Here is a 25,700-nt window from a genome sequence, read left to right as displayed (position 1 = left end):
AGTATAGTCTATTAGCAGGGAAAATCTCAGTAAAGAGCGGCTGAGTTTAGTAGGATTTCAGTGTGTACTCACTGCTTCTCAGTAGTATTTATGATGGCATAAAATACGACTGTGGCCAAAAAAGAACTCTGCATTATCACTATAACTGGTTAAATAAAACAATCAGTTAGCAATCCAAGGAAGCAGGCTGTATGCGAGGTAGAAAAGGAGTGAAGTCACTTACCTGTGCTATGTTTTTGTTCAGAAGATAGACACCATAATCAAACTGTAACTTCTCCCCTCCTTTTGGATATAATGGAAACCTAAAAAAAAAACAAAAAACAAAAAACAAAAAACAAAACAAAAACCAACAACAACAAAAAAAACCGGTAGGATCAGAAGTTTTCCAAAGCTTGAATAAAACAAGAATAAAACCACCTCTAAGTTGTTGACAAAGACAGAAGTTCCTTGAATACAGCATAAGTATCTGAGGCCTTGAATTAAATCATCACTTGGTTAGATTTGGACTAAATCACTTGGTTATAGTCATTGCAACCTATTGCCTTAATATCTTCATAATTAGCCAAATCAGAAAATGGTTGCTTTGTTTCAAGAAAAACTGCAGGGTGCCCGCATGGCTCAGTCAGTTCAGCATCTGACTCTCAGTTTTGGCTCAGGTCATGATCTCAGGGTCATGGGACTAGGCCCTGCAAGGGGCTCCATGCTTAGTGGGGAGTCTGCTAGGAATTCTTTCTCTCCCTTTCCCTCTGTCCTTTCCCACCAACACATACATGCTCTCTTTCTCTCTCAAATAAATAAGTAACTTTCAAAAAATTGAGTAGGTCATGCAACAAGGGACTAATTAATATATAAAGGAGTGACCCAGTAACCCCAAGTAGTTAGGCCACTATGTTTCATATTTACTTACTATAAATTTACCACCCTAAAATTAAGATCCTAGAAGTTTTTACCTCTAATACACTGGGCCTGACATCTCAAATGCTACTAAATAGAAAAGAAGATTAAAGGAAAAAAATCAGACTTGAAAGCAACATATAAGATTTCTGTTTCTTTTAAGGTGGCCAGTCAAATCAACAGTACTAATATGAGTGAAAATTCATCCAAAATTCATTCACATCTGCAGGGGTGGTTATTTCAATGTTACTTCTCCAAGGCAATGTCATGCCATAGAACTCCCATAAGACTTTCCATTTTAACCTGACTCACTGAATTAACAAAAGCATGAGATTTGTGGACCCTTATCAAGGTAATGAGTTATTTTGGAGATTGTTTCCCTCTCTACCTTTGTCCTAGCTCTGTAACTTAAGAAGAAAAGGTTATATTCTACTCATATTGTCCTGATTCTCAAGACTAAGCATACATTTCTATCCTTTGAAATAAACACACAAACACAGGTTAGATCGATCACAACTTATTAGACAGGATCGAGATGAAAAATACACCTTCCTTAGTTTTGCAATATATGACTATTCTCAAAAATAAAATAATTCTATTGAAATAAATGGAAAGTGACAATTAGTGTATATTGTTCATTTCAATTGCCCAAAGAAAAGACACATTTCATAAAGTTTCGTGTGTACTGTTTTCCAGGAAAAAGAAAATAAACGGAATTAAAAACATTTATAGTAAACTCTTAAAAGTTGTTGGTTACATATAGTTTCTGAAAGATAAATTTGTTGTGCTACTAAATTACATGCACATTTCCCAGGCACTTATTTCCCAATGGGAAATAAGCAAGATTATGAACTATCTTTATTCTCTGCTAAGGGAACACCAAATGCTTCATACACCCGTTAAGAAGATACAGTTTCGTATTTAATTGAAGCAGCAAAAAATAAACTAGGACATGTGGTGTGGCCCTAAATCGAGATACATAAAAATAACAGTAAATTCAGGATAAGCAAAGTGCAACACTAGGCTTTCCCTGGGTATTTGGGAATCAGCCAAATTTGTATGAGGTAGCTAGCAAAGGAACTATGTAATTGTAAAGACATAACAACAGAGGGGCCCTCTGAAAGAAATATGGTCGAGTCCTAAAGCTCTGTACTATGTAGTTGTTATTCTACAAACCATTACACGTAGACTATCTGCACAGCTCTCCAATCCATATATATCTCCACTTTCAAGTTATCAATACAGAAACTGCTTCAAATGTTAGACAAGTACATCGAAAGCCAAGTCTCTAAATTCCTGGAAAATGGATCTCACAACATTGACTTTATTACTTCATTAGGACTTCTTTATAGAAAAAGTTTCAAGGTATGTACATAACATTAAAACAAATCTGAAGAGTGATTAAAAACAAGGGTTCAAATAGGGCAATTTTAAGACAGATCAAACATCAGGAGAGTTCATATCTTATATTGCTTTCAAACTCTTAAAGGGCCACTTCAAGTTGAACAATATAACAGCTTATAACTATTGTACATTTATCTCACTTTACAAAAGTACATGGATTTATAGATCTATCAAGCAATCAAGAAAAATGAAATCCATTTTAAAGGGTAAAACCTATTACTATTAGGACATTAGATACAAATCAAAGGCATCTTAATTCAATATAGATAGAAAATCACATTAGCAAACTATAGAAGGTTTAGATAAGAATGTGGTCATTCAAGTACAACTAGAAAAATGTCCTTAACTCCACAAATAGGATTCATTAAAGGCAAGTATTATATCAAATAATTGGAAGGAGAACTATATATTTCCTGTTATAAAAGTCTTACAGAAAAGGCAATTAAAACGACTGATAGTAAATTCATTTCAAATTAAATTTCCAAATTATCTGAAAAGTTCACAAACTCTACATGGTACATATCAATGAATATAAAAGGAATAAATAGGTTATATTTGAGGATGATTTGGAACTCTTGAGTACACAGTAATTTTAGTATGAAAAAAGAATTATGGCATGACTACTACAAAGTGATTGTGATCCAGGCTATGTTAACAGAAACAGAGCACATAATCAGGAAATGTGCTACTGGCAAATACTTTGCACTGGATTAGACTATACTGAGAGATCTATGTTTAGTTCTGGAGTTAATTTTTTTTATAAGCATATGAATAAACAAATGGAAATTTTCTTATAGGTTTGGTCATCTCATTTGACTAAAAAAACCATGCGGCGAAGTAGAGTGGTCCAATGTCCTTGTTTAAAAAAACCAGACTTTCCTTGTTCACCTACTTAGTGGAAGAGACATGATCTGAGTATTAGGTCTTCAATTATAAATTCAAATTTCTTTCTATCACCTCTGAGTGCTTTAGAGAAGCAGCATAACTAGGTCACTAGAAGAAAAGAAGTTACAATCCTAAGAGAAATGGTTGAAGGAACCAGAGGTGTGTAGTCTGGAGCACAGAAATCTAAGAGAAAACAAATGAAGGACTTCCAGAGAGAAAGAGAAAAAAATTGTTTTTGTTCTCATGGTTTCAAACAGAGAGAACCAAAGTTAATGGTAAAAGTTATAGGAAAATTGATATCACCCCAGAGTTAGTCAAAATCCAAATGATCCTGGGTAGAGGCAGCCAATCAGAAACAAATTGGGGCAAAAAATAATGGACATACATTCAGGGGCCTTGATAGGCTAAATGGTGGTCCCCATATCCAAATTCTGTGAATGTGATCTTATTTGGAAAAAGGGCTGCAATTAATTAAGCTGAGGATCTGAAGAAGAGATTGTCCTCAATGATCGGGCAGGGGGGCTTATATCCAATACATGTCTGTATAAGGGACGCACAGAGGAAAAGTTCATGTGAAGGTGGAGGGAGAAATTAGTTACAAAGCCACAAGCCAAGGAATCCTGAAGCCACTAGAGGCTGAAAAGGCAAGGAAAGATTTTCCCTGAGAGCCTCTGAAGGGAGTGTGATTCTGCTGACACCTTAATTTTGGAATTCAGGCCTCTGAACTATGAGAGAATAAACTTCTGCTGTTTGAAGCCACCAAGTCTGTGCTAATTTGTTATAGCATCCCTAGAAACTGACACGTGTGTGTGTGTGTGTGGGGGGGGGGGGGAATCAAACACCAAATGACTCATTAGACCATGTACCTCTTTCATCTCCAAGAGTCTAATACTGAACATGCAAAACTAAATATACTGAATATAACTTCATCTTTCCTTCAGGAACCAAGAAAATAATTGAAGACTATAATGCCAAAGAGTCATGATAAGCAACAGCCAAAGCTACAAAGTAGGTCTACTGAGATGCCAGTAAATGGAATGATAAAAAAAGAGATTCATATGTATGGTCTCAACATAGAAATATTTTAAGGTAAAAGTTTATATGTGTGTGTATGTACAATTACTTTATATGGGTGTGTATGTGTGTATATATGAAGAATATATCTCACTCAATTCGGAAAAAAATTATAAAAGAAAGTGGTTTTGAATCATTCTCACTTTAAAAAGATATCATTATTGATATGGAGTCCAAGATGGTGAAGGAGTAGGAGACTTTAGTTTTGTCTGGTTCCCAGAAGCTCACCTAGCTATCAAATCATCTGACACCTGCAAACTCAACTGGAGATCTAAGAAAATAGCTGCAACTCTACAAATAGAAAAGCGACCACGTTCTGCAGGGTAGGAGGTGTGGAGAAGTGAATCCAAGGTGATATATGGGACAGTAAACCATGCAGAAGCGGGGCTCTGCCAGCTGGCACCAGAAAATGATATAGCAGTGGAGGACAAAATCAGAACTTTCAGAAGTCTGTTCGTGAGGGATATTCCTGCCTGAAAGGTGCTCAGGAGGTGAAGCAGGGGTGGAATCCTAGGTGGGACAGTGTCATCTCAAGATCCTTGGGGTCACAGGAAGAGCCTGAGTGTGGCAGAGTTCCCAGGCATGGGAGTGGGGAAACCTGCTGCAATCAGTGAGTCCAGAAGTGGGCTTTTAGCTCAGCGTTGCCATAAACCATGAACCGACGCACAGTCAGTGCAACTGCTCTCTGAGCAGGGATACAGCAAGTGGCAGAACCTGTGAGATCCCCGATTTCTCTCCTGGGAGGAACAGTGTGGGTACCAGCCACAGGAGTCAACAGGGTTTGGCAACTTGAAACGGGATTGCATGCCTGAGACAGAAACACTCAACCTGGAGTGCAGATGGAGACCAGGGAGACAGGAGTGACTGACTACGTTTCACTGAGGGCACACTAAGGAGTGAGACCCTGAGCCTGGGGCTGGAGATTGGGAGGCTGCCATTTTTACTCTCATCTTCTAAAGCTGCACGAAAAGGCTTCAGGAAATAAAAGCCACATAGAGCAGTCCTGGGCAGATTACTTAATCTGGCCCTCTGGCAAGGGCAATACAATTCCACCCCCAGCAAAGACAGACAAGAATCAGCATAACATCCCCTCCCTTAGAAGATCCAGCCAGGATCAAGTTTACTGATCATTAAGAACTACAAAAATTATAGCAGAGAATTTCTCTAATCCGGGGAAGGAAACAGACATGTAAATCCAGGAGGCACAGAGAATCCCCTTTCAAATCAATAAAAATAGGTCAACACTCTATAATAGTAAAACTCGCAAATCTCAGAGACAAAGAGAAAATCCTGAAAGCAGCTCATGACAAGAGATCTGTAAACTACAAGGGTAGAAACATTAGACTGGCAGCAGACCTATCCACAGAGGCCTGGCAGACCAGAAAGGACCTGGCATGATATATTTAGGGTGCTAAATGACAAAATTATGCAGCCAACAAATACTTTAACCAGGAAGAATATCTTTCAAAATAGGAAAGATTAAAAACTTCTAGGACAAACTAAAATACCCAAGGAAATAAAACACCCAAAGAAATAAAATCATGAAAGAAAGAAGAGAGATTATAAATAACACTGAAGAAATACAATTATAAGAACATATTATGAGCAACTATATGTCAACAAATCAGGCAATCTGGAAGAAACAGATGCATTCCTAGAGACGTATAAACTACGTAAAACTGAAACAGGAAGAAATAGAAAACCCAAACAGATCCATAATCAGCAAGGAAAATGAAGCAGTCATCAAAAACCTCCCAACAAATTAAAGACTAGGGCCGGATGCCTTCCCAGGGGAATTCTACCAAACATTTAAAGAATAAAATACCTATCCTTCTGAAGTTGTTTCAAAAAACAGAAATAGAAAGAAAACTTCCAAACTCTTTGTATGAGGCCAGCATTACACTGATCCCAAAACCAAAGATCCCATCAAAAAGGAGAATTACAGATCAATATCCCTGATGAACATGGATGCCAAATTCTACACCAAAATACTAGTCATTAGGATCCATCAGTACATTAAAAGGATTATTCACCACAGCCAAGTGGGATTTATTCCTGGGCTGCAAGAGTGGTTCAATATCTTCAAATCAGTCAGTGTGATACACTACATTAATAAAAGGACAAGAACCATATGATCCTCTCAATAGATGCAGAAAAAGCATTTGACAAAGTCCGTATCCTTTCTTGATAAAAACTCTTCACAGTTTTATAGGGATAGAGGTAACATACCTCAATATTATAAAAGCCACATACAAAAAGCCCACAGAAAATATCATTCTTGGGACGCCTGGGTGGCTTAGCAGTTGAGCATCTGCCTTTGGCTCAGGGCATGATCCTGGAGTCCTGGGATTGAGTCCCACATCAGGCTTCCTGCATGGAGCCTGCTTCTTCATCTGCCTATGTCTCTGCCTCTCTCTGTGTCGCTCAGGAATAAATAAATAAAATCTTAAAAAAAAAAAGAAAGAAAATATCATTCTTAATGGGGAAAAACTGAGAACTTTTCCCCTAAGGAGAGGAATATGGCAGAGACATCTAGTATCACTACTCCTGTTCAACATAGTACTGGAAGTCCTAGCCTCAACAATCAGACAACAACAACAAAAAAATAAAAGGCATATGAATCAACAAAGAAGAAGTCAAACTCTCACTCTTTTTGCAGATGACATCATTCTGTATATGGAAAACCCAAAGAACTCCCTCAGAATTGCTAGAACTCACATAGGAATTCAGCAAATGGCAGGATATAAAATCAATGCACAGAAATCAGTGGCATTTCTATACATTAACAAATGAGACAGAAGAAAGAGAAATTAAGGAGTCGATCCCATTTACAATTGCACCCCAAACCATAAGATACCTAGGAATAAACCTAACCAAAGAGGCAAAAGATCTATACTCAGAAACAATAGAATGCTCATGACAGAAATTGAGGAAGACACAAAGAATTGGAAAAATGTTCCATGCTCATGGATTGGAAGTACAAATATTGCTAAAATGTCTATGCTACCTGGAGCAATCTATACATTCAATGCAATCCCTATTAAAATACCACCAACTTATTTCACAGAGTTGGAACAAATAATCCTAAAATTTGTATCGAACAACAAAAGACCCAGAATAGCCAAAGGCATGTTGAAAAAAGAAAACCAGAACTGGTGGCATCACAATTCCAGACTTCAAGCTTTATTTCAAAAGCTGTAATCACCAAGACAGTATGGTACTGACACAAAAACAGATAGATCAATGGAACAGAATACAGAACAGAGGAATGAACCCTCAACTCTATGGCCAACTTATCTTTGACAAAACAGGAAAGAATATCCATTGGAAAATGACAGTCTCTTGAACAAATGGTGTTGGGAATATTGGACAGCAACATGCAGAAGAATGAAACTGAACCACTTTCTTACACCATACCCAAAAATAGACTCAAAATGGATGAGAGACCTAAATATGAGACAAATTCATCAAAATCTTAGAGAACACAGGCAGCAACTTTTGTGACCTCAGCCACAGCAACTTCTCACTAGACACATCTCCAAAAGCAAGGGAAACAAAGGCAAAAATGAACTATTGGGACTTCATCAAGATAAAAAGCTTTTGCACAGCAAAGGAAACAGTTGACAAAACCAAAAGACAACCGACAGAATGGGAGAAGATATTTGCAAATGACCTATTAGACAAAGGGCTAGTATCCAAATCTATAAAGAACTTATGAAATTCAACACCCAAAGAACAAATAATCCAATCAAGAAATGGGCAGAAGACATAAAGAGACATTTCTCCAAAGAAGACATACAAATGGCCAATAGACATATGAAAAAAATGCTCCACATCACTCGCCATCAGGGAAGTACAAATCAAAACCACAATGAGATACCACCTAACACCAGTTAGAATGGCTAAAATTAATAAGTCAGGTAACAATAGACGTTGGAGAAAATGCAGAGAAAGGGGAACCCTTGTACACTGTGGGTGGGAATACAAGCTGGTGCAGCCACTCTGGAAAAATAGTATGGAGGTTCCTCAAAAGGTTGAAAATAGAGCCAGCCTATGACTCAGCAATCGCACCCCTGGGGATTTACCCCAAAGATACAAATGTAGTGATCCAAAGGGGCATCTAGACCTCAATGTTTATAGCAGCAAGGTCCACAAGAGCCAAAATATGGAAAAAGCCCAGATGTCCATTGACAGATGAAGGATAAAGAAAATGTGGTACACACACACGTGCGCGCGCGCGCACACACACACACACACACACACACAGTGGAATACTACTCAGTCATCAAAAAATGAAATCTTGCCCTTTGAAAGGATGTGACTGGAACTACAGGGTATTATTATGTTAAATGAAATAAGTCAGAGAAAGACAATTATCATATGATCTTACTCATATGTGGTATTTAAGAATACAAAACAGAGGATCATAGGAGAAGAGGGGGAAAAATAAAACAAATCGAAATCAGAGAGGGAGACAAACCATAAGAGACCTTTAATCATATAAAACAAACTGAAGGTTGTTGGAGGTAGTGGATAGGGTAAGCGGGTGATGGACATTAAGGAGGGCACATGATATAATGAGCACTGGGTATTATATAAGACTGATAAATCACTGACTTCTGTCTCTGAAACCAATAATACAGCATATGTTAATTAATTGAATTTAAGTAAAATAAACTTTTTAAAAAGATACAATTATAAGCATGACCCTCTCTTCCCCAACCTAGACATTTTTATAAGAGACTCCAAATTGGTGACGGTTTCTTGCCTTCACCTTCAGTGCCCCACATCAAGGTCTGGTTCTTTAATGGTTAAACTGGGGTAAGTATACAGGTATAGTGAATTCAAATTTTTAAAAAAGACTTATGTATTTATTTTAGAGAGAAAGAGAGAGAGCACAAGCAGGTGGGGCAGAGGGAGAGGGAGAAAGAATCTCAAGCAGATTGTGTGCTGAGTGCAGAGCCTGACAATGGCTCAATCTCACAGCCCTGAGATTATGACCTGAGCTGAAAATAAGAGTCAGGGGCTTAACTGACTGAGCCACCCAGACGCTCCCAATTCAAATTTTTTATTGCACATATTAAAATCACTTCTGCTCAATGATTTGTAGCAAATGTGATAATACATACTCAATATATTTTGAGGTTATGACTTTACTTCAAACTAACATACCTTCTCCCATTTAGATTAGTTTTCTACCACCACTTTTATCAGTTACTCAGGCTTAGAACAACATTCAATTTTCACTCACCTTCTTTGCCTTTTATATATACAATGATTCACCAAGTCAACAAGCCATTTTTCCAGTGAAACACTCTTATCTCTCTATTCCACTGCCACTTTGGAAAATTCTTTGTTGTTGTGTGCATTGTAGGATGTTTTAGCAGCGTTCCTGTCTACTCACTAGAAGCCAATATTATTCTTTATCCTTTTAAGTACAAGTTTTTTATCATGTTGCTTTTCAGCCCGGCTTCCTACTCACATATTGTCTTCAATTTCCACTCCTCTGCCCTGCTTTCCAGGCCTAAGTGATCTGACCTGTCTGCCTGATTTATGTGCAGCCTATTATGCTCAAGTGGTCTGCTCACAGTCTCATGAACACACCAAGCTCATCACTTTCTGCCTTTACTCACTTCCTAGAAATGCTCTTCTCCCTTTCCCTCCACCTGGCAGAGAAAAGGAGACTATTTTACTTTTTTATGACTAAAGAAACTCTCATTGTTCTATCAAGTTGTGTAATATCACTAAAGCGTTATCTCTGATGCTGCATGTTGATGATAATGTAGTGACACCATATGGCAGACCACAGGTATACATACTGGGTGGCAAAGGGATGTAGTAGAGCAAGGTAAAAGGGAAAGGAAATAAAGACAGCAAGGTAAAGGGTCATGGAGGGTCTTATAAGTCAAAATAAGGAGTCTGGCTTTTACTCTGAATGAGGGGAAGCTCTGAGGGTTGTGAGGACAAACTGCAGGGGAGCAAGAAAGGAAACATTGAAAGGCTTGTGCGAATATCCAGGCAAGAGAAGAGGGTGGTTTAAACTAGGACAGTAGCTGTGGAAGTGATCAGAAGTGGCTGAATTCTCCTATTCTGAAGACAGAGCCAATATGATGGTTGGCAGATCTTATATGAGGTATGAGAGGCAGGGGAGTCAAGGAGAACTTCAAAGTTGTTGGCCTAACCAACTGACAGTAGGAGGTTGTCATCTTAATGTTGATAAAAGAACAGATGGCATTAAAACAGACAGCTAGGGGCTGGAGTGAGGAATGGAGTGAGGGCTCAGTGCTAGAAGATTCAACTGGAGAGGTTGGCTGGGGCCAGACAGGGTGGGGTCCTGTAAACCATAAGACATCATGATTGTATCCTTAAGGACCATGGGAGGATAACCAAAGACTTTTTAAAGTGTGGGAGTGAAGGGTTGGGGTTCTGCTTTGTAAAGAGCACTCTGGTTACCATGTAATAAATAAACGGGTAGGAGGTTGCTATTATGATCTAGACCGGAATGGTGATGGTTTTGATTAGGATTCCAGTAGTGGAAAGAAATATATGTGAGTAGATTAGTGCTATAATTGGTGAGTGGAACTGGAAGGACTTTGTGACAGATTGGTTGTAAAGGTGAAGAGAGAGGAGTCAAAGGTGAACATTTGGTGTCTCAACTGAGTAAACAGGTAGATGGTGGTGTCTACGAAATGAGACAGGGAACACTGGAGGAGGAACAAGTGTATATATATTAAATATGTATACAAAATATGTGTCATACAAAATTTTAAATATAAAGTTAGAAGAGATAATTTGGGGTGAAAATATTAAGGAATTATAAAAATTGAGATAGGTACTAAAGCCATAGATATGAATGAGATGGCCTAGAGAAATTACAGAGAAGACAGCTATTTCATGACATTGAGAATATCAAGAAGAGATGGGGAAAATGAAGAGAAACCAGAAAAGGACTGGTCAGAAAGATTTGAAGAAAACCAAGTGTCTCACCAAAAAAGCTCAGAGAAAGTATTAAGAAGGAAGATATTATCAATAAATAGGGCTGACAGATTAGGCAAAATGGACATGAAAACATGTTTAATGGATGTAATTATAAGAGTTTGTTGGTAGGTAGCTTTGGTAATATGGTAAACACAAGTTTAAATGAAGTAGTGGGGGATGAAGGAAGGATAGTATGAGTTCAGGAGTGATGTAGTAGGAAAATGGAGATGATTAGAATTTGGCACAGAGAAAGGTAAGCTCAGTAACAGGAGAACAGGGTGAAGCATAGCAAAACTTCCTGAGAGTGAGATGAACAGGCTCTCCATCATACAGGTGAGGGTGCAGGAAAAAGATCTGTCTTCGATAGCAGGTGGCACAACTCTCCCATTGTAACAAGAAGGATGAAGGAAAATTTTTAAAGCCTGGATGGATACAGTTTACTCATTTGGAAAATTTTCACTGAATTCACATTGTGCCAGCTATGGTGCTGGTGGTAGAGGTAAGAGGGTGGGCAAATACAGACAATGAAGCCTGGAGTCCAGTGGAATACACAGACACTGCTCACATAATCACAATAACAAATATATAATTTATAAATTAAGTACTCACAAGGAAAGGAACATTAGTCCAGAAAACAGGCAGGCAAAGACTAAGCGTCAGAGAAGACTTCTGAAAGAAAGTAACACACCAGTTGAGATTGCAAAGATGGGTAAAAGCTAAAGGAATGAATGTTTCAATGAGAGAAAGCAGCATATATGTAAAGGCCCCAATGGCAGAAAGTTGTATGCTGTCTCAAGGATTGGAAGGAAGGCCAATATATTGGTCTGAGGGGAGTTGTGTTGAGAGATAAAGCTGAAGATGGCTAGGAGGGGAAATTATGCATAGCTCTCTATCCTTTAAGACATGCCTAGATAGATCATGGTCTGATTTTTTTCCAAAGAGCAACAAGAAACCAAGGAAGGACTTTAAACAAAAGTATAACTTGCTCAGATTTGTATTTGATACATTCCTTATTAAATGAATGCTTTCTTTTTGAACTTTCCTGATAATGTTAGATTCACATTTTGAAGAAATTATGGCTGATTACAGCAGAAAATGTTTTGGAGAAGGTGAGACTAGTTTGTTGCAATAATCGTGGGAGAGAGATCATGGTTGCTTGGACTAAGTGGTGGTATCAGAAATGGTAAAAATCAGACTAATTTAATTTAGAAGGCTTTTAGGAAACAAAATAATAAAGATTTGGTTATGGGTTGGAAGTGAAGAATGATAGAGAAGGAGGAATCTTGGATAACTCTTAATGTTTGTTTTGCTGAACCAGATAGAAGCTTGATTAAATGGTAGATCTACCTGAACAAAGGAATGTAATAGAACTGCTGAGCACTAGTGGGAGCCCCGAAGTGGTTACTAAGCATGAGTTTATAATGATGCTATTGTGTGACTTTCCCTAGACATCTGCTTGGATGTAGCAAGTACAGAGAAAATGGATTGCAGGGTTGTAAAGATGACAAAAAGCCACAGGGGGGCAAGACAAAGGTGTTAGTAAAATAATGGGCCATAATATCTAAACTGGAAGAAAAGGGGCCAGGGTCTAAAGGTCACCAAGAGGAGCAATCAACAAGTGGCTGAACAAATGAACAGAAGGAGAGGAAAGAGCCATCAGAGAGCAAGATGCCTGAATCAGATTCTGGATGTGAACTGAAATGATAACATGATTTAGAATGAACCATGAGAGTAAATGAAAAACAATGAAATGCAAGAGGTCGTTGGTGACAAGGATCAAGAAAACGAGAGATGAGGGTATTGGATGAATCATCTACTTGAGTGTTAATTCATCCAGAATAGCAAGACTTTAAATAAAGAGTGTCCCTCGTTCTTGAGTTCTCTGCTTTCTCTATTTCTCAGTTGCCAAAATATATGAGTAAGAGTGCTATTGAGAGACTGGCAGGGGAAAGAGTGGTATAGTTGAAGAGCATATGTCTCAAAGAGAAGAGTTCTTGTATGTTTACTTTACTGATAGAGGAGAGAAATGAGAACCTAGGAAAAAGCAATGAGGAGCAAGAACACCCTAATCTCACCTCCTATATCTGAATACCTAGCGTTTAAGAAAATGAAGAACTACCAATAGAAAGGCTATAGGAAAAGTGGGGTCCTCTGGGAAAATTCAGGTTCAGTTAGGGCAAGGGGTGAACTGATTCTGATAAGAGCCTAAAGATACAGGAGAGTTTGTGGATTACACAGATGCACTTTCAGAAGACCCCACTAAAAGACTGGGGGGCTGGGTCAGGGTTAAGGAAGTAGAGGGTATTTTGAGGATGATGGAGATGATAAAGATTTTTTAAAAATTTATGTTCAAATGTCAATTTATTATTTTTTCTTTGTTATTTAAAAATTTTTTATTGATAATAAAATGTTTTGAAGAGTGTTGGTGGGAAGTTGAGGTACTCTCATTTGATAGTTTCTGTTCTCTCTGTAAAATCAGACATGAGACAATTTATCAAGCATGAGAGGAAAAATTGGGGATGAGGGAAAAGGAGAGAAAGTTTGATACAGTCACGTGGCAGGAGAACAAGGTATCTAGGATGTATTGATCCAACTGAGATGGATGACTCTGAATACATACTGCTGCCAATTTTTCCAACTGTGGAACTGTTTCTCTAATAGCTCAGTGGATTAGAGGTAAGAGTGATGAGAAAGGGCATTTAGGATATTGACAGGAAAGAAGCTACTAAGGTAGAATGGTAATGACAGTGGCCTACTAAGGGCAGGATAATAGGGGCAGTCTTCAAGGGAGTACATGATCTATAGACTTTTTAAATGATTATAAAGTAGACCAAAAGTTGGTTCACATTTTATTATCACTATGATAATAACCAAACCTTAAACAATATCAATGATAAAATATTCCTCCACCAAAAATAATCTTTTGTGGGCCTAATTTCTAAACAATTTCTGCAGTGACTTTAATTTCTATAATATATATATATATATATTATAGAAATTAAAGTCACTGCAGAAATATATATATATATATATAAATATATATATAAATATATATAAATATATATATAAATATATATATATATATATATATATATATATATACACACACACACACACACACACACATATATAAGGTTCAAATCAGGATGTTTTCATTATTTTTACTCTAATAAAAGTTATATCTTTATGGAAGTTAGTTGAGAGAACTCCCAGGTATACAGTCAGCCCAACAAAGTGGACAGTTTGTGTCTCCAAACTGTTCGATGTTACATATTCCTGTGTTTAAATAGTAGATTCAAAATAACAATGTTGGCAACATGTAATTTCTTTTCTGAGTTATCTTTTTTTCTGGTGTAGAGTTTTAGATAAAGTTATTCTGATACAAAAATGCTGCAGTTGGCCTTAAACAAGGTACAGTGACATATAAGCCTTTAAAATTGTTCCTTGAAGATGAAAACACCAAAACTGTGTTCAATAAGAGTAAATGCATATACACATTTTTTTCAAAGACAATTTCTGTTTTTCTTTTTGCCATTATTATTTGTTTCATTTCATGATCTTTACTGAACATAATTTTATCATATACAAGAACAGTACTGAAAATGATCCACTCCAGGGGTGTCTAGGTGGCTCAGTCAGTTGACTGTCCGACTCTTGATTTTGGCTCAGGTCATGATCTCAGCGTTGTGAGATCCAGCCCCACACTGGGCTCCATGCTCAGTGGGGAGTGTGATTCTCTCTCTGCCCTCTCCCTCTCTGCTCACATGCTCATGCTCTCTCTCTCTAAAATAAATAAATCTTTAAAAAAAAATTATCCACTCCAAGTGTCAAAAACACCAGGTATATGCCACTGAGAAATGATTTTAAATCAACACCAGGAAACACAGTGGATATTATCTGCTCTAGACCCAGAGGTATAGGAGGTGTGAAATAAGAAACGGTCTCCCATTAAGAAGGTTCTAGGGTAAGTGATACTTTCAGGAGAGAGCCACTTATTTTACTTACATCAAGTAGTTTTACATTCAGTAGTATATCTTAGCTGTATACACAATAATATAGAAAAGGGGTGGAAACCTTGTATATATTATAATCATTGAAGAAGGATTTCAGAAAGCACAGAGGAAAGATCTAGGAGGGAAGTAAGGAGAGTGGTAATAGATTAGAGGAGAAGCAGCAAACAAAAACAATGTAGAAATAATTCATGGGCAGTGGGTAACAAAAGTCCTTACAGGAGAACTCTCCCTCTTCCTATGGGGGAAGAAAAGGGAGAAAGATTGTATAATAGATCATACATGACAGCCAAAAGAGATTACATTTGATATGACAGGTAATAAGATGCCATCACAAGTTTTTAAAGGAGAAATCATGTAATGAAAAGATTTACATCAGATTATTTTCTTTGCCAATATTAAATATAGTTTTTTTAGAGCTATACTAAAAAGAGAATGGAATTTCAGGGAAATAGAATTCCAAATAATTTCAGTAAGAAGGTTAAAAATAATCCCCAGTTTTTTACTTGGTAAGCTGCAGGGTTGTGGAAATTGTTAAAGAACTCAATATCAATTTCCTTGCAGAAACCTTCTAGTTTTTCCACACCCTTTGGTAACTGCTGAAAAATAGTCTACAGGCAAATTTCAGTGAACAGAACAAAATTAAAGGATGGAAACCATGTCTTTTTTAATAGTCAGTTTTGTAAAATAAAAATTCTGCCAAGTAAATCAAAATCACATTCCACAACATTAACAGCCATCTTCTATTTGCCTGGATTTAATAGCACCTGTTTCTCACAAAATCTGCAAATGTTAAAACACCCCCACAAAATCCTACAATTAAACATGCAAGGTGCATAAACCTACCATACTTGGTAATGTCAGAAGATTTTTCCATCTGGAACATGAGTTTGGAAGAAAGACCATTCACCATTTTAAATTTCTAAAGATAACTTCCTGAAGTGTGCATATAATACAGGTTTGTTTAAATATATCAGTGCACCTAATGGCATATTCTCTGTAAATCACTTCTTTGTTAGTGGGAGAAACATAATAGGTGCTCAATGTTGTATACATCAAAATAACGTATTTAATTATAATACCTATTTCAGCCTGAGGGAAGGAGGATGAGAAAAATAGAAGGGGGATATAAGGCTTTGAAATTATGAAAGTCAGAGCTATAAAAGTCTGGCTTTGAAGTCAGAGAGGTATAAGCTCAGATTCCAGCTTTGCTATTTACTTATACTGTGAGCTTAGGCATAGTGCTCTGAACCCATTTCCAAATCTCTAAAATGGGTTTAATAATACCAATCTTTCAGGACTGCTGTGAGAATTAAATTAAATAAAAAATCTAAGAGCCAGTACCATTACTGGCATATAATAGGCATTCAATTATGATTATTACTATGCCTTATTTCCTGGCTTCACCTCCTCTATCTCTAAGTGCCACAATGGGAGATATCATATTTTATTCATTTTGTTGCCTCCTGAAGTCACAAACGGTACTTTTACCCTATACTTTAGTTGTTTACACAAAAGTCTTATTTTTCTATTATACTATAAGTTCTTTGGGGATGTGTTAAGCTCAAAGTCTTATCTCACAGTAGGCATTCAACAAATATCTGCAAATAAATGAAGAATAAATTTAAAAATTAAATATTGAAAAACAAATATCTAAGTGATATATATAGCCCTATGAATTAAAAAAACAAAACGATTTTTAAGATTAAGAAATATTTTTATCATTCATTCTTTCTTAACTTTAATACACCTAGACAGCCAATTCCTATTTTTAGAAAGTGCTTTGAACTCTGCTCAAAAATTTTTTGTGGAGAAGCTAATTTTAAGTTACAGAATGGTGTTTACTATGGATTAATAGAAAGCAGTGCCCTCTAGCACTAGAGTCAAAGCCAGTGAGCACGGCCAACACAACAGCAACACCAATGCTGATGTCGGATTGTGTTCTACTGAATATATAGTATGCATCAGGTATCCCATTAAGCATTTGTTATCCATACAACATGACTGTCCTATAGGCACTACTGAGGTACCCATAGTCACACAGTCTTTCTTAACATTCAACTACAACCACCAATCCCACTCTACTCCACCTCACCCCTTCCTAGAGTTTGGATTAGTTATGTCCTCACAGAACCCTGTACACTCACTAACACAGTACCTTTTAGATTATATTGTAATTGCTTGTTTATTCCTTTGAATCTTTCATAAGAATGAAAACTGTGAGGCTAAGTCTTAATATTGTATCCCAGTTCCTAGAGCATAGCATCTGGTATATATTTGCTTGTGGAATGGATGAAGGAGTGTATATAGATGGAGTGGTAGAGCTACAATTCCAACCCATGCCTGTTTGACTCCTAATCTACACTTTTAATTCTACACCACTCTCCCCATCTAGTAATTAATAAAACCATTTTGTAAATTTGTGTTATTTTGTAAACGTCATTTATTCAAGAATTCTATAAAAACTCATGAGACTTTTTCATCTCACAAATCAAGATGTTCATGAATTATTAGCAAATTCATCAACTGAGTGGATAAGCTGGCACCTTGAAAACCACCAAATCTAGCTTTTATATGACAACATTTTGGGTTTACAGCTAAGTCGAAAAGGCAGAGATTGTTAACACCAATAACTATAGACCTCATTAAAATCCAAAACATAACTTCTAAAGACCTAGTAACAACATTACATATATTTATTACTTTGGGGATTTATACATAAAGGAAGGTGGATAAAAAATATGGAAATAGACCCATAAGTGTTTGAAATATTCGCTGAACTGATTTTTCAATAATTGTGTACATAAACTTGTTAACTTCTTAAGTTTTAAAGCTTAATTTTAGATCATTTACCATATAGCCTAAAACTTCTACCTGCTTTCTAGATGTCAAAGTTTAAAATTACATACATAACTAAAGTGAGCTTTCCAAAGTGAATATGCTATCTAGGAATTCCATATATTTAGAATATATTTGAGAAAGACATATTTCAATTCTGAAATTGCAAAAGGAATCAATTCATCATTTTACACAAAAAGACAACTTAGTGGCCCCTAAAAGTCATTCTGTTTAAGTACGGATTTCACAAGAGGAAACTCCAAGGATCATCGATCTGACAGCAACCAATGCTAACATCTAGGTTGTCATAATCAATCTGCTTTAATTATCAACAAGTTTTCTCCATTTCTGACCAGTCATTTAGAGCTGACCTCTGACAAGTACTTACAAGTCATCGAAATCTCATTTTATTTTATAGCCTCATATTTGTTATTGGGCTAATCTTTACCTGTTCTACATCACACAACAGCTTAAATATTTGAATGGCCCAGCAATAAATTTCCATGGTCCCCCTGGGTCAGTCAGATGTTAGCTGTTAAGTAAAGCTAAAAGGATCTATGCTTCATAAATTTCCTTTAGGGTCCACGTTTGCTCTTACAGGCTAGGCTTTCAAGCCCAAACATCTTTATAGCTATGTGCAGTGATTTATTAACTCCTCCTTGTTTTTATCCAAAAAGATCAATCACATATGTATCAATAAGCTGGTGTGCTGGTGACTGCTTTTTATTGTACATATAACCACCTGCCTTTAATACAAACTTGAGTCTAAAGCTTTTGTAAGCGCTTGCCGGATTTAACAACCTTCACCTGTTTCTAATTTGGTATAAAACATATGGTTTAGCTCTGCTATTTAGTTCTAAGTCAGCCTTTCCTCTCATGGACTCAACAATATAAAACAAATCCAGAACACAAAAAGCTAAATTTGGAGGATGTCATACACACACACACACACACACACACACACACACACACACACAACTTGCCCAATTACTTCTGAAAAGCACTTTTGACAAATAACAGGAATAAATTATTTTCTAGATATGAAATTATTACATTTATTTGCAAATAATTAGATATATCCTATATTAGTCTCAAGGGTTCTAAGAATAATGCCCAAACTGCAAAAGTGACTGTTTCATCTCAGGACCTCAAAAAAGGTCACAGCCATATCTAGCTGCCTATGAGGTCAGGGAAGAGAGTTCTTATCTTTACATTCAGGAATCTTTATCCAGGTGAAAGCCAAAATTTTCTTTTCCCTTCCCTTATCCTTCTCTAAATTAGACCAAAAGTTTAAGAGGTGGGGTGCCAAGAGAGAGAGAACCACCACCTAACCCAGTATGGTAAAGTCAATACTAAAATTAAGAGTGTCTGGGTGATAGGGCAGGGAGGAGTAAATCCTCAGGAAAAAATGACTAATAGAAATGTCTAGGAAAGTCAGAGAAGTCAACACAGCCTCCCACAGCTCTACCAGACTTCTTTCCTACACACATTTACTTTTCCAGTCATGGTGGGACCGACAACACTTGTCACAGCTGGCATTTAATCTCCCATTCAAATTCCTCACATCCTTTGAGGCCCAATGCAAAGCCTCTATCTACTCTAGGTTTTCCCAATTCCCAAATCAGAATTGATGGTGCTTCCATATGATTTATCAATGTTTATCCATCATTTGGGAGCTTTGTTTTAAAATCACATATTTACATGTCTCTCTCTTGTATAATAATCTAACAGGCACTGAATAAAAGTTCACTGAATTGTATTAAATTGGTTTACAAATAAAAATGTTTTATATAAATGAAGCACATGAAAATTAATGTTTATTTTTATTAAAATAACATTTATATATGGTTTAAAATGCTAAATTTCTCTAGAAACCTGATAGTAAAAACATTACTTTCCATGCTTATTAGCTAACACCTTAACTCTAGCTCAGTTCCTAGATCCCAGAGCCAATTATTCTCAACACTTTAAGCTGCTTTTTCCCCGTGGTATTTACCCTACATTTATCTAATTAATATCTCATATTCCTGTTTCTTGATTCTATGGTTTAAAAAATAATCTCTTGGGATGCCTGGGTGACTCAGTGGTTGAACATCTGCCTTTGGCTCAGGTCATGATCCCGCGGTCCTGGGATAGAGTAACACATCAGACTCCCCACAGGGAGCCTGCTTCTCCCTCTGCCTATGTCTCTGCCTCTCTTTCTGTATCTCACATGAATAAATAAATAATAAAATCTTGAAAAAAATAATAATCTATTGACAATCTGCTGGGGAAGATGAGGATTTAGCGCTCTCTTAATGTTGCTTCTCTATCTCATCCCCAAGCACCCACATTTCCTCTTCCTCCCATTCTCTCAACAGGGTCAACACCACAATTTTTGGTTAAATCAGTATGTAATACAGCATCAAAAGCACATAATTATTATTTTGAGCTAAGCTACATAATGTATAATATTGACATTTTCCTTCTTTTAAACTTGGTTCTTCCTGGAGTTAATAACTATCTAGTTAGTTCATTTGCTAAATATATTGATGTATACCTCTTACTAATTCAGTCTCTGACTCCCGGAAGCCATGGAAATTCTCTCTTGATATAGTTAAATATCAGATACTCGTTTCAACTCTTTCTTGGAGTCTTTAGTCCTCCTGCTCACTAGGCTGGTTGAAAAGCTGACCTACGATTTCCCTTCACCATTGTCCTGAGATCCCTTCTTTTCCTTAAATGATATTTTCCTTTTACTTACTTTATTTTCTTATATTAATAGAACATATCTTCCAGGAGCTCCTTAGGAAAAGGCGTAGGTGCAGGTTTTTTTAAAGGACTTCCACCTCTGAAAAGTTTTTTCTAGTCTTATATTTGATTGATGGCCTGGCAGATATATAAATCTAGGTCATAGAAATAACTCTCCCATGTTCGTTTGAGGGCATATCCCACTGCTTTGTAGTTTTCAGTGTTGCCTTTGAGCAGTCAGACACTATAACTCCTCTTTTTTATGTATTGATCCCCGTTTGCAAGCTTTTAGGATCTTCACTTTACCTCCAGCATTTTAAAATATCACAGTGCTGGGTGCTCAGTGGGTTCATTCAATCTGAAATCAAGTCTTTCAATTACTGGAATCTTTTTCACATTATTTCTTGGATGATTTCCCATACTGTTTCCTCTGTTACTTTTCTGTACACCTCTCTAGCCTCCTTGCATTCAAAAGAAACAGATTTCTCAAACTCTTGTTTAGGCTGGAGAACATGAAAGTCCTTTGAGGAGGAAAGAGTGTTCATTTTCCTGATGGTTGAATAATGACTGACATTCCAACAGCCATCCTGGTACGATGAGGGCCACACCCTAGGGATGGCAGAGAAGAGAGCTTCAAGGAGCCTGGATTTTCTGAAGCTTTTATGGAACTGCCATTCCAGCCCTGGATTACTGATCCCTGGATTTTTATGTGCAATAATAAAACTTTATATGTTTAAGTCATTGTTAATTTAAGGTTTCCATTACATACAGACAAACCTCAAACTGATATTCTTTCCTCAGACTGAAGCTTGGAGAGTGACCAAGATTAACCAAGATTAGAGTGAGAAGGAGGAGAGCTAACTCAGGTCTTACACCAAGGTTGATATATACACGCCTCACTTTACTGTGCTTCATAGGTACTTCCTTTCCTTTCCTTCCTTTCTTTACAAATTGAAGGTTTGTGGCAAAGCTGTGTGGAGCAAGTCTGTTGATATCATTTTTCCAGTAGTATTTGCTCACTTGTATCATATTTTGGTAATTCATACAATATTTCAAACATTTTCATGTCATTACATTTGTTATGGTAATGTGTGATCAGTGATAACAACTCACTGAAAGCTCAGATGATGGTTAACATTTTTAGCAATAAAGTTTTTATTTTTTATTTCTTAAAAGATTTTATTTATTCATGAGAGTAACACATGAATAATCTTTAAATCTCTCTCACACCGAAAGAGAGAGTCAGAGACAGAGCAGAAGGAGAAGCAGCCTCCATGCAGGGAGCCTGATGTGGGACTTGATCCTGGGACCGTGGGATCATGCCCTAGGCCACAGGCAGACAGACGCTCAACTGCTGAGCCACCCAGGTGTCCCAGCAATAAAGTTTTTAAATTAAAGTATATACATTTTTTTGATATAATGCTGTTGCACAATTAATAGGCTACAGTGGTGTAAACATAACTCTTATGTGCACTGAGAAGCCAAAAAATTCACTTCACTTGCTCTATTATGTTATTTGCTTTGTTGCTGTGGTCTGAGACAAAACCAACATCTCTGAGGTATGTCTAAACTTTCAGCTGCAATTGGTTTTCTTTAAATTATTACATCCTAGAATCAGATACACATATATGCCATAATTTAAGAATTCCGTACAATCACTATCCCAAGAAAAAATGACATAATTTAGAGGAGAGGGTTCTGATTAGTCTCCTACCAGAGGTAAGAATAAAATTTGTTTTATGAATTTTACCCAGCCAATGATGGGGACAGACATGTTTTTAAAATCATGCAAAATATGGTTATGTAGCCTTTTTTTTTTTATTTTACCAAATTTGGATATAATGTTGGAAGTGATCTAATTTAGAATGTAGACTTTAGGTAAGTAAAAATAAAATGTAAACTTTAGTGTAGACATATAGGAAGTTATCCTACAGCACTGAAGACACGTACCAATATATTAAAATGCTCTTTGCAAAAACAAAACAAAAAACAAAAAAGCGATTTCAAATATAAGTCCCAAACTCAATGTCATAGTTGCTTACACACACTAAAAGCCCTGTAAGTATTTATTAAATAAATACAAATTGGTTCTTGATTCATTTGCCAAGAAATATTTCCCAGGTGTTTCTCAACTTACAGTAACCATTCCCACATCTTTGTTCCTGATGTTTATACAATTCGTCTGTCACCTTTTCTTTCTTTTAATTTTTAAAGATTTTCTTTAAAGATTTATTTATGAGAGAGAGAGAGAGAGAGAGAATGGGATAGGGGGAGCAAAGAGAGAGAGACATGTCGACTTAGCGCTGAGTGCAGAGCTGGACATGGGGGCTTGATCCCATGACCCTGAGATCATGACCTGAGCCAAAATCAAGAGTCTGATATTTAACCGATTCAGCCACCCAAGTGCTATTTTTAAAGTTTTTTTTTTTTTTTTTAAAAGACTTATTTATTTCAGAGTGAGAGTGTCTGTGAGTGGTGGTGGTGGGGGGGGTGGGGAAGGTAGAGGGAGAGGAAAAGGGAGAGAGGGAGGGGAAGCAAACTCATTGCTGAGTGGAGCCCAATGCAGGGTTTCATCTCCCAACCCTGAGATCATGACCTGAGCTGAAACCACTTAATCAACTGATCCACCCAGGTGCCCCAAGATATTTTTAAAATTAGAGAATAACAAGCAAATAACTATCAATCCACTACTCAGGCCTGATAGTTGATATTATTTTTGCATTTTTTAGTTAAAATAAAATATTACAAATAAAGTGAGCCTCCTTTGCTCCCCATCCCAACTACTTTCCCATCTTTGACATCACTTAGGATGGTTTCAACTTTAAGTGACAGAAAACTCAAATCAACGGATTTAAATACAAACAATGGAGACAGACTAGTCCCAAAACTGGCTAACTCAGGAACTTGATGACTTTATCCAGGACTCAGGTTCTCCCATCTTTCTACCCTGCCATTCTAGAATAGGTTTAGATCTATTCATGGTCATAAAATGGTTGCTACACATTCAGGTCTCATTTCTGGAGACAATATCTAGTAGATGATGATGGACTTTACTCCCATGACATTTGTCATATATCACACACATATATATGACATATACATTTTTAAAATTTTATTTATTCATGAGAGAGACAGAGAGAGAGAGAGGAGAGAAAAGGGTAGAGGGAGAAGCAGATTCTCCACCAAGCAGGGAGCCCAACTTGAGGCTCGATCCCATGACCCTGATATCATGACCTGAGCCAAAGGCAGACACTTAACTGACTGAGCCACCCAGGCACCCCGATATATAAATTTTTCATTTTTTCATATAGATGAATATAGATAAAATATTTCATATAGATAAAAATTCCAGTTTTTCATATAGATGAGTTCAAAACCACTGAATTTTCACAGAATTAATGTTCCCATGAAACCAGTTCTGAGATTGAGCAATTCATATATTACTAGCACTCTAGCCATGTCTGTCTTAGTGCATAAAATCACTCCTAGAAACACCCCTTAAAACTAGTAGAATTGTGACGGATTTTATGTCAAAGCCAATCACTGGTAAGTGGAATGGAATTACCATGGTTTATAAAAAGCCAGTAGTGGTTTCAGCTCTGTAGCCCATCTTCCATATAGTAAATGAAGAGAAAGAGTAGCAAAATGGAGATTTGCTGATGAATAGGAAGCTGAGAATGGCTGTGGGTAGACAAGCAACTGCATCTGCCATAGTCTCTTTCACAAGTCATTAGCTTTATAAATTTGGTGAACATCTGTCTATATCACTTCTTATACTTTTAAAATTCAAATGTTTATATAAGTAATAATGAGCCATGCATATTATTCTGCACCTTACTTTTTCCTCTCAATATCGTTTTTTGTGAACTATTTTTGCCAATATATAATATCTAATGCATTCCTCTGAAGTCCTAATTAGTATTCTATTTACATATATTCTAAATTTTATTTCTCACTCCATTACTGATGAGAGATGTATGCTGTTTAATTTTTTTTCTGGTTTTTCATCAGTACAAAAATGATAAATTTGTTATCTTTATATGTCCTCTTGTGAGCAATATGTATGTACAGTCTCTAAGTATGTCCCCATTTTATTATTCTACCAAAACACTGCTGCTGTTAATCCTAAATAACAATGTGCAGCCTTAGAAGTAAATTTCTTGACCTTTCTGTGACTTAGTTTACACATCAATATAAGGGAGATGACAGCATTAATCTCATGCTGCTTTTGTGACAGCTGTGACAACTGCTATAAGATATAGATAGATACAGATATATAACAGCAGTACCCAAAACAGCAAAAGCTACTATAATTTTCTGAGTGACTACGATTGTCTGTAGTTATTTCTGTATTGACAGAATAAACTATAGGGCCTATCCATATCTATTGTGGGTTTTTACTGTGTTCACTTGGCTAAGCTGGAACTATTTCCCAGAATACCATAGCCTGTATGGATCCAGGCTAGAGTTGAACAAAAGATAAATTTGCATGGAGTTTGGAAGACAGAAGTGGAGCAGTGGTCATTATACTCTGAAGTTAACAGTGGTTAGACACAATAAGAGGCAGGCATAAGGCTGCCTACAGATTCCATCTGGCCTTTGTGCTCCTATTCTGCATCTAGCTTTTGTTCCCAACTGCTGGCCTTGCTGTCAAATCGTGACTCCAAGCCCTCTACCAGATGCAGTGGCAACAGTCTTCCAGAGATGTCTCCACCTGCTCTCCTTTGGGGTTCCACTGAGCAGGTGGATAGATCTTGTTCCCCACGTCCTGGACTGAGTCATCCACCTGCACTGAGCTTCTGAAGGGTCAGTCAGTGACTTTTCTTCAATCCTCCAACTCCCCCTTTTGGACTCTTTTCCAGCTTCTCTAACCATTGTGTATGTAGT

General features: G+C 36.9%; 1 protein-coding gene across 3 annotated transcripts in view; it reads right to left on the bottom strand.

Annotated features, from left to right (window-relative positions):
- The window catches only part of UVRAG (UV radiation resistance associated), a 318,383-nt gene that overhangs the window by 78,449 nt on the left and 214,234 nt on the right, over nucleotides 1-25,700 (bottom strand). For all 3 annotated transcript variants that reach the window (XR_011995135.1, XM_026010452.2, XM_072725950.1), the window contains one exon: nucleotides 224-302. Coding sequence is in view for 2 of the 3 variants with exons in the window: in XM_026010452.2 (XP_025866237.2) it covers nucleotides 224-302 (79 nt within the window). In the remaining variant the exon portion in view is untranslated. The remainder of the gene's footprint in view (nucleotides 1-223; nucleotides 303-25,700) is intronic.

Source organism: Vulpes vulpes, chromosome 11 (genome assembly GCF_048418805.1).
Source record: "Vulpes vulpes isolate BD-2025 chromosome 11, VulVul3, whole genome shotgun sequence".
In the NCBI taxonomy this organism is placed as follows: Eukaryota; Metazoa; Chordata; class Mammalia; order Carnivora; family Canidae; genus Vulpes; species Vulpes vulpes.
Note: the sequence above shows the minus strand (reverse complement) of the source record. Positions and strands in the feature narration are given on the sequence as shown.